This window comes from Trachemys scripta, chromosome 3 (genome assembly GCF_013100865.1).
Source record: "Trachemys scripta elegans isolate TJP31775 chromosome 3, CAS_Tse_1.0, whole genome shotgun sequence".
Classification (NCBI taxonomy): domain Eukaryota; kingdom Metazoa; phylum Chordata; order Testudines; family Emydidae; genus Trachemys; species Trachemys scripta.
Window position 1 is genome coordinate 158122884 of NC_048300.1, and position 10428 is coordinate 158133311.

The following is a 10428-nucleotide window of genomic DNA, read 5'->3' on the forward strand; positions in this document are numbered from 1 at the left end:
CCTATAATATGTACTGAAGTGATTTAGTTACCTTGTATCCCTTAGACTTCACCCTGATACTCTGAAATACTCTATCCTCACACCTTCGTGTCAACTGTCCGAAATGGGCCATCTTGATTGTCACTTCAAAAGTTTTTCTCCCCTGCTGTTAATAGCTTCTCTTAGTTAATTAGCCTCTTACAGTTGGTATGGCTACTTCCACCTTTTCATGTTTTCTGTATGTATAAATATCTTCTTACTGTATGTTCCATTCTATGCATCTGAAGAAGTGGGCTGTAGCCCGCGAAAGCTTAAGCTCAAATAAATTTGTTAGTCTCTAAGGTGCCACACAGGGCTGGTGAAAGGATATTTTGTGCCCTAGGCGAAACTTCCACCTTGCCCCCTTCCCTCTCCCCTACCCCCCGGCACATCAGTTCACTGAGGGGCAAATCCAACGAGCCTTTATAGACCCCAGGGGCCAGCCTGCTCAGGGGCCAGCCGTGCCCAGGGGCTGCTCCCCAGACCAGGTTCCCCCCTCCCCACCCCCTGAACTCCCCTGGAGGGTGCACAGGCTCAGGGCCCCGCGCCCAGGCGGCGGCTCGCATGCCCGGGAGCTGCAGAGCCCGAGCGTGGCAAGGGGGCAGCTGGGTGGTGCACGGGGGCTATGCCCGCTTGCATCTGCTGCAGCCTGCAGGAGCCCCCCGGGGGGGCGCCAGGCCGCAGCCTGGGCAGGAGGGGCGGGGGGCGTGGCTGCTCCCTGCTAGTGGCGCCGCCGCCTTTGCAGGGCTCCTGCCCCCCCAGCGCCGCGCCGGCTCCTCCATGGCTGGGGCTCACCGCCCCTGCAAGCCGACGCTCTGGTTCTCCGGTGCCTCCGGAAGGCAACTCCTCCCTGCCGAGCCAGGGCACCACTTTTTGGCGCCCCCCAGGGTTGTCCTTAGGATTAATGGGGCCCTATGCAGTATTATTAAACTGGTGCCCCTATGCCCGACGGCAGCCTGAGCTTGCAGCCTCGCGGGGGCGGGGGCGGAGGGACAAGGCAGAAAGACTAACAAGAGGCCCGGCCCGCCTCACGGTGGCGGAGAGTCACAGTTCCCCGCAGAGACCCCTGTACCCTCTCCCTCATGCAGAATGGACATGCAGAAGGTACCTAATTAAAAGCACTAAACTTGGGAATAAAAAATGTCAGTCACAGGTTTTTTGATATAAGTTTGTCAGACATTTATTTGCAAAAACTTTGTAGTAAGGGCGAGTCAGCTGTCTTGCTGAATACAACATTAAATATTATGGAATACATGATGCAGCTCTTCTCTGTTTTACATTTTCTTAATCAGTATTTCTAAGCTGATTTTATATTTTAAATGTACTCTTAAGCCTTCATAAAGTAATCATTCCAGATTACTACATATTTAACTCACTGAAACAGACATTATTTAAAATTAATCAGTCACAGAAGTTTAGTGTGTTCATACCAATGTTCATTGCTTTTAGAAGAAGGGAAGACTAATTTACTGTGTGTGATCTCCATAACAATAGACATGTTCATGAAATTTCACCAACTTTAAAAAATATGTTTCCAAAGATTTTAGGCGTAACAAAGGATTTTATATCTTACTAAGGGACTGATTTTGCTTAAAACTAGTTCATCTCAGATAGTCAGAAGTAAAGAAAGGGAAACTCTTTGTCCAGCTATCTGGAAGCAAAGGGCTCTTTCTCCTCCCTTGGTGCTCACACCTCAACTGCTAGCAAAGCACCTCACCCTCCCTGATTGAACTAACCTCGTTATCTCCATACTAATTTATACCTGCCTCTGGAAATTTCCATTACTTGCATCTGAAGAAATGAGGTTCTTACCCACGAAAGCTTATGCTCCCAATACTTCTGTTAGTCTTAAAGGTGCCACAGGACCCTCTGTTGCTTTTTATAAAGGGCTGTTACTTCCTTCAATGGGCAGGGGGGGGGGGAGGGGCGGGGAGGAGGGGTGAAGGGAGAAATGGATGGACAGAAAGGACAGGAAGGCTTTGGAAGTAAGTTTTTTTTACTATAGTAATTAAAAGGTGTATTTTAGATAAGGGTGGTCTTTTGAAGAATTTATTTAAAAAACATATGTCTGAAGATCCAAGCATTTAAGGCTAAAGATGATTGTGAATCTAAAAATCTATGCAAAGATTTTTTAGAGATGTGATTTTATAATCTTCACCAACTCACTAATGAAATATTTTTAAAGCAAATTTTAAACTAAGGTCCTGTAGACTGATATGTTCTGAGTAAATATTACAGTCATGCACAACTGTTTTTGTCAGTACATTCAGAAACTGACAGTAGATACCTGGGGGTTGGCAAATGCCTGTTAAATGTCTTCATTACCCCTCGAATGGCTCTTTAACAGTTTCAGTGTTGTGCTAATAGGTCTAGCAGGCTGGAGACTGTTTCTCTTTTAACTACTAGATCCCCTTCCCAGGAAGACTCAGATCCTGCAGGAAGGGTCAGAACAGGGATAGGAAAACCAGTTGGGTGGACACTAAGACCCAGTGGTGCCCCGAATTTTCAGGTTCCCTACCCAGCTGCCTATGCCTGAGGACGGCCCTGGGGGCCCCCAACCACTTGCCGCCCTAGGCGGCTGACTAGTTTGCCTAGTGGTTGCACCAGCCCTGGTGCCACAAGTACTCCTGTTCTTTCTATTGCACACAGTTAGTCGAAGATTACTCAAGAACATGATTATCATTTGAGACTAAGGTGTTTCACTTCTTATAAAAAGTGCCATACTAACATTTGAGGATATAAGGAGACAGTGTGACTTTTCCAATAAAATCAACTTCTATGTCTAATTTTTTTTCTCTGATGTATTGTTTTTCTCAGTGTCTAATTATCTTTTATTCCATTTGAAATAATAATTTCTCTAACTACATTCAATACATGTGCATTTTATTTAGACTTGTATCTCTTTTTACAGCAGGGCTGAATTTGGTGTGTGTTTTCTAAACTTCTTCACTATCTAGTATTTTCTTAGACTCCATTACTTACTATTTGTTTTGAGCCTATTACACTCTTGAATAATTTTGTGGCATACTCTTTTGAATTTTATATATTTTCTCATAATTAATTTCTTATTAACATTAGCCTAATTTTCCTAAATTTTTACTGCAGTTACAACCCAATAGCTTTTACTACCCTTGTTACCCTCTTCTGTAGCTTTTCTAGTTTCAGTCCCCTTTTTGTAATATCAGCCACAATCCAGCAAAGCATGTAAGCCTGTGACTAGTCCCATTGATTTCAATGGGTCTACTTACATGCTTAACGTTAAGTGCATAGGCAAATTGGATCAGGGCCAAGGTGCATGGTAATGTCCAAAATATGTCAGCTTCGGTCTCAGCAACTATTATGTTTCTACAGCATCAAAAGAATCTCTGAGAAAGGTATGTAAAGTAAAACCAACTAGCAGGATGCCAGCTATAGCTCAATGCACATTTTGAAAATCCTCTGTAACATTTTTAAAAAGAAGAACAGGAGTACTTGTGGCACCTTAGAGACTAACAAATTTATTAGAGCATAAGCTTTCGTGGCTGTAGTCCACGAAAGCTTATGCTCTAATAAATTTGTTAGTCTCTAAGGTGCCACAAGTACTCCTGTTCTTCTTTTTGCGGATACAGACTAACACGGCTGCTACTCTGAAACCTGTAACATTTTTGTCTCCGACACAGAAATTAATTTCGGAGCACATTGAAGTTTTGTCTTCAGCAGTTAGATACTTTTATCTCCATTAATACCAATTAGTCTTCTTGGCTACTCAGCAAAGGGTGAAAAAAGGTGGTAATCTTTTTCACCAAAGAAACTGAACATATTAGGCCATAGGTTGACAAGTGTAAGCGCTGAATTTGGCTTAATATCTCTTGTTTGAGAGAGATTTTCATTTCTGATGTACATTTTGAAAGTTCACCTGTATATTTTCTGATTCAACTAGAGACCATGTTCAAAGCATCAAATTCATTTTTTCATGTGACCTATTCAAAATGCCACCAGTGAAAGGCAAGCCAGAATTAGCCTTCACCATCAATCCTGCCTATTATCCACCCCCACACACCCCCCCCCCCACACACCTCCCTTCAACAGAAATTACTTGCCATTAGTTCTTTAGTTGAAATTAGGCTGATAAATAAGGCAATTACACTGCATAACATTGAACAATCACTCATCCAGCCCCCCCACCCATCCCCCTTTTCAATTTCTCTAACGAAAACAATGCTTAGTGTGCATGTGTGTGTGTTTGGTATCCTACAGGGCTACCAGGAAAAAATGGAGAAAAGGGCAGCCAAGGAACTGGGGTTCCTGGAATACAAGGCCCCCCTGGCCCTCCAGGTAAGGCATGGGTTAGCCATGTAGATTTCATTGCATGTAAATTATTTGAAAATGTTGGTGACTAAATTTATCATGATTGGATTAATCTTAAGTAGTTATATTTTACACAGTTTAAATAGTATCTCTTTTATGCTAGATAGGAAAACACTGTGGGTATGTGTGTTTTTATTGCTTTTCATTTGCAGCAGAATATATTATTTACTATAGGGTAGGTATTTATAGATACACCTCTACCCCAATATAACGCGACCCGATATAACACGAATTCGGATATAACACGGTAAAGCAGTGCTCCAGGGGGGCGGGGCTGCGCACTCCGGTGGATCAAAGCAAGTTCAATATAACGCGGTTTCACCTATAACACAGTAAGATTTTTTGGCTCCCGAGGACATCGTTATATTGAGGTTGAGGTGTATAACTGACTCAAATTCCTATTTCCTGGTAGACTGAGATTTAAAATTAGCAAAATTCCCTTGTGTAGTGGAAGAAGAAATAAAACTCAACCGGTCAGATTTTCAGAAATGTTAAGAACCTACAAACCTAATTCCCACCTATAGGAGCTGCAGGGGCTCTGAAAATCCAGGTTGATATCTTCATGAAATCACACTGCAATTTCTTTTGAAAGGAAAGCATTTTTTTTTTTAAACAATAGCATGCTCTGTCAAAATATAAAATTGATCCTTTAGAAGAGATGATAGGGCCTGATCCAAAGCCAATTAAGTCAATGGAAAGGTGCCTATGGACTTTGGTTCTGGCCCACAGTGAACTGGACTATATGACAAAGTAACAATATATCAAAGTCAATTTTTAAAAGTTTCTTTTTAAATAGCTTTTAATTTTGATTTGATTTTCAATGTCTTCTGCTATTCATCTTGATGTTTATTTGTAAATCTTGATTCGAGTTCAGTAGATGACATAGGTAATATGATTATTTTTAACCAACATTTAATTCGCGGTATATAAACTCTAATGCCAAAGAAGTCCCTTCTTCTGAAAGTGAAGTTTTGTTCAGCTTAATACAGAAACAGGAGCCAGATGTAAAATTCTGAACTTCCCCAAAGTTCTGGGGTGTTTGAATCCAGTGTTCATCTTGGACCCATCTCTAACAATATATATACAGCATAGGCTAACTTCTTATTGTATATATGTCATCAAGGTCGTGAAGGTCCACCTGGAATGAGTAAAGAGGGACGTCCTGGAGAATCTGGGCAGCCTGGTAAAGATGGAGATCGTGGAAATCCTGGAATTCAAGGACAACCTGGACCCCCAGGAATTTGTGATCCATCGTTATGTTTTAGTGTAATTGTAGGAAGAGATCCATTTAGAAAGGGCCCGAACTATTAATTTTAAATGAGTTAGTCCATGAAATAGGTATGGTGCTTGTCTTTTATGGTCTTTCAAGTCTCAGGAAGATGACCAGAAATAATCCCTTAAACAGGAACAAAAGTACCTCTGGTTTGGTAAAGCAATAAAGATCGCAAAGGTTATACATTCCATTTTAAAAGAATCTTGATTCATATTGGGCCTTTAGGTGCATAACTAGCATTGATTAAATATCAAGGGTTTTCAGAGAGACAGTCAATTTTATCATGAATAAAATTAACCATGACATTTGATTTTTAGTATTTAAGTGCCCACTCATACTCCTGCTTCCATTGAAGTCCATTAACATTGCTAGACAACTTCTGTTGACTGTAATGGGAGCAGGATCGGGCGCTAAATGTTTATTGATCAGGTGTAAATCACTGTGAAAAATGTTTCACATTTAGCCTACATATACAGTAATTGATTTTGAAAGAAAGTGTCTAGCTGTTACTTCATATGTGTGTGAATTTCATTGGTTTATGTACATTTAATATTTTATAGCTCAAGGCTTTCCATTAGCAAAAGCATGTGTCTGATTTTTACAACATTGAGAGAAATGTTTGGCTTTTTTATGCCAGTAATTTCACCCAATCTATCTTCAATTAATTTATCTAAAGGTCAGCATGAAATGGAATCGTAATTTATCTAAGGACCAGGGTGAAATGGAATGCGGCTGAGATTTCACCCCAGAATGACACATTCTAACTAAAGAAACAAAATGAGTTATAAATTAACTGATATTAAAAATTGCATTATTTTAAAAATAAACCTTAATTTGTTTGCAACTACAGTCTACCAAGGTTGAAAATCAGTTTTTCACAACAAAGTTTAACAATCTTAATACGTTCAGTAAAATTACAGATCTAGCTCCATCCCCTTTGCTGTGCTCCACAAGGACTGTAGGTGTCAAACATAAAAAAAAGGATTACAAGAAAGGTCTTTGTGTTTGCTAACTAACTGCAATGTTTGTTATGTTGCTTTGTTTTCCATTTTAAGCAAGACATCTGTATGCTAATTTTCATTGTATGCAACACTAGCAAGAAGGTATTTCTTGCATTCTAAGTAAAAAAACAATTGCACGGTTCCCATTAGAATTTGAGTACATTTTTAAATTAATGCAGAGAATCGTTGTATTGCACTTAACCAAAGCTTTATATGACTTTTTTGATGTGTTGTTTTTCAGTTGTCGTGCTACAAAAATTTGGTAGAAAGCTTGACATTCAAGGTAAAATAAAATTTTGTAGAGACTTGGTGGTGATGTGATGAATAAATGCAAGGATTTTTTAATTGGCTGTGCTCTGTGATAGCACAACAGAATATATATTATTCTCCTAGGGTAGGTATTTATACCTGGGGGCTGCTCTTCTATTTGGTATCCTTCCATCTTTTCTAAACAAAACCCAAAACAGAAAACCCTCTAAAAACAAGAACAAATCTCTCACTCCCCCTCTCCCACCCTCGAAATCCCCAAATCCATCTAACCATGTAGAACCTGAATGTCATACACTGATTACTCCATGAGCATTCACACTGACTTCAGTAAGACCATCTGTGGAATTAGGTACTATTCATTGTCAATAAGGGTACCAGAATCTGTCCCATAGAAATGGCATAATTCCATATGTTATTAAAACCCTAATTTTAGTATTTGAGTGCCCAATTAATTTGTCAACTTTCAGGTTTTTTATATTAATATCCTCAAACGCTATGTTTTTTCAGTAAAAACAATGAGGAGTCCTTGTGGCACCTTAGAGACTAACAAATGTATTGGGCATAAGCTTTCATGGAATATAACCCACTTCATCAGATGCATGGAATGGAAAATACATTAAGCAGGTATAAATATTTAGCATATGAAAAGATGGGAGTTGCCTTACCAAGTGGGGGGGTCAGTGCTAAAGTAATTTTCCCTCTGTTGTTATTCACCCCTTCTTGTCAACTGTTGGGAATGGGCCACTTCCACGCTAATTGAAGTAGCCTCATTAGCACTGACCCCTCACGTGGTAAGGCAACTCCTATCTTTCCATGTGCTGTATATTTATACCTGCTTACTGTAGTTTCCACTCCATGCATCTGATGAAGTGGGTTATATCCCAGGAAAGCTTATGCCCAAATAAATTTGTTAGTCTCTAAGGTGCTACAAGGACTCCTCGTTGTTTTTACTGATACAGACTAACATGGCTACCCGTCTGAAACCGGTCACTGCTTTTTCAGTTGAGCTCACTTCAATTTGAGATTTTCAGTCACCTGATTAAAAAGGAAATAGAACCACTGAAGCAAGAAATGGAAAAGTCTTAGTAGATTATATCTTCTCTATCTCCCTGCCAATAATTAAATGTTCCTATTGTATATTAAGTACTCCCCACATAACAGGATCCATCTCTTGCAGCAGAATAAACAAAGGCCATTCTAGTAATCTTCTTGAATTATATTAGAATACTTTGAGTGTTCCAACAAAATAGGGGAAAAGGAGAACTAGTTAATATAATTTATATGGACTTCCAAAAAGCCTTCACGTCTCTCACAACAGTATATCAAGCAAACTTAATAGATGTGGGATGAGAGAGAAAGTATGTAATATTTAGAAACTGGCTAAGAAATAGAGAAGATAAACCACGAAGAAATTATCTGTATTCAAGATGGGAAAAGAGTAAATGCGGTGCCCCTAGGTTCCATACTATGAACAGTTTGTAGTACATTTATTAATGATTCAGAAAGTGGAGTGAACAGTAAGATAGTCAAATTTGCAGGTGACAAAGTTTATTTAGATTAGTCAAGAATAGAGAAAGCTGTGAGGAATTACAGTGGGACTCAACAAAATTAGATGAATAGACAGCAAGATGGCAGGCGAAATCATTGTTGACAAATATAAAGTAATGCACATTAGAAGGAATATTTGGACTACTTATACATATCCTTGGAAGGATTAATTTGTATACGTATATATCAGTAAATGTCAATTTCACTCTACACTCAAACCAACAAAAATATTTCTGTCAATAATCAAATTTTACAGATAGGCAAAGTAAGAAAAACGCTGCTTATTAGAGTTTAATTTAAGGATATTTACTTCGTATTTTTTGACATGTGATGTTGACAATTTGTGTTTTAATGATTATAAAACTAACTTTTTGAATCTCAGTGTCTTTTGTATTTATATAATTGTCTGACCTATAATTATGCACAACTATGAAAATTTAAATAATAAAAATGCTTAAATATACATAAATAGCCATCAAAATTATCAAAAATTAAGATCTCCTTCTGCTAAGCCTACTCATATATATTGCTGGACCTAAACAAACTGTAACCACTGAGGACAAAGACCTTGATGCCATTGTAGAGAGCTCGATGAAAACTTCAACTCAATATTAAAGGACATTCAATAAAGCACACAAAATGTTAGGATTTTAAAAGAATGAGACAGAATCATATTTAAAATATTACATCATATAAATTAATGGAACACACTCAGTTTAAATATTGTGTATGTCAAAAAAATCATAGCAGAAACTCAGAGAATTCAGAGGTGGATGATGAAAATGATTAGAGGCATAGCAAGACATTCTTATGATGAGAGATTGAAAAGATTAGGTTGAGGATGTGAGGGAGTTTCCCAAACCTGAGCCATTCTTTTTAGGTGAGGAACTGTCCCAGATTGAGGTGTCATTACAGGAGGTTTTGGAACAAATTGATAAACTAAACAGTAATAAGTCACCAGGACCAGATGGTATTCACCCAAGAGTTCTGAAGGAACTCAAATGTGAAATTGCAGAACTACTAACTCTGTAATCTATCATTTAAATCAACTTCTGTACCAAATGACTGGAGGATAGCTAATGTGACACCAATTTTTAAAAAGGGCTCCAGAGATGACCCCGGCAATTAAGCCTGACTTCATTACCGGGCAAACTTGTTGAAACTATAGTAAAGAACAAAATTGTCAGACACATAGATGAACATAATTTGTTGGGGAATAGTCAACATGGTTTTTGTAAAGGGAAATCATGCCTCACCAATCTACTAGAATTCTTTGAGGGGGTCAACAAGCATGTGGACAAGGGGGATCCAGTGTATTTAGATTTTCAGAAAGCCTTTGACAAGATCCCTCACCAAAGGCTCTTAAGCAAAGTAAGTAGTCATGGGATAAGATGGAAGGTTCTCTCATGGACTGGTAACTGGTTAAAAGATAGGAAACAAAGGGTAGGAATAAATGGTCAGTTTTCAGAATCCACACTACAAGAAGGATGTGGAAAAATTGGAAAGAGTCCAGCGGAGGGCAACAAAAATGATTAGGGGTCTGGAGCACATGACTTATGAGGAGAGGCTGAGAGAACTGGGATTGTTTAGTCTCCAGAAGAGAAGAATGAGGGGGGATTTGATAGCAGCCTTCAACTACCTGAAGGGGGGTTCCAAAGAGGATGGAGCTCGGCTGTTCTCAGTGGTGGCAGATGACAGAACAAGGAGCAATGGTCTCAAGTTGCAGTGGGGGAGGTCCAGGTTGGATATCAGGAAAAACTATTTCACTAGGAGGGTGGTGAAACACTGGAATGCGTTACCTAGGGAGGTGGTGGAGTCTCCTTCCTTGGAGGTTTTTAAGGCCCGGCTTGACAAAGCCCTGGCTGGGATGATTTAGCTGGGAATTGGTCCTGCTTTGAGCAGGGGGTTGGACTAGATGACCTCTTGAGGTCCCTTCCAACTCTGATATTCTATGATTCTATGATTCTATGA

The 10428-nt window shown here is 39.4% G+C and overlaps 1 protein-coding gene across 3 annotated transcripts in view; it reads left to right on the forward strand.

The window, feature by feature from the left end:
• COL21A1 (collagen type XXI alpha 1 chain) overlaps positions 1-7438 on the forward strand; it is a 201449-nt gene extending 194011 nt beyond the window's left edge. For 2 of the 3 annotated variants that reach the window (XM_034766296.1, XM_034766297.1), the window contains 2 exons: positions 4255-4332; positions 5489-7438. In XM_034766296.1, the coding sequence (XP_034622187.1) occupies positions 4255-4332; positions 5489-5676 (266 nt within the window). In that variant the 3' untranslated portion in view covers positions 5677-7438. Of the gene's footprint in view, positions 1-4254; positions 4333-5488 lie in introns of those variants that run through there. The other variant, XR_004645215.1, reaches the window with a different exon arrangement.
• Positions 7439-10428: the final 2990 nt, after the last annotated feature.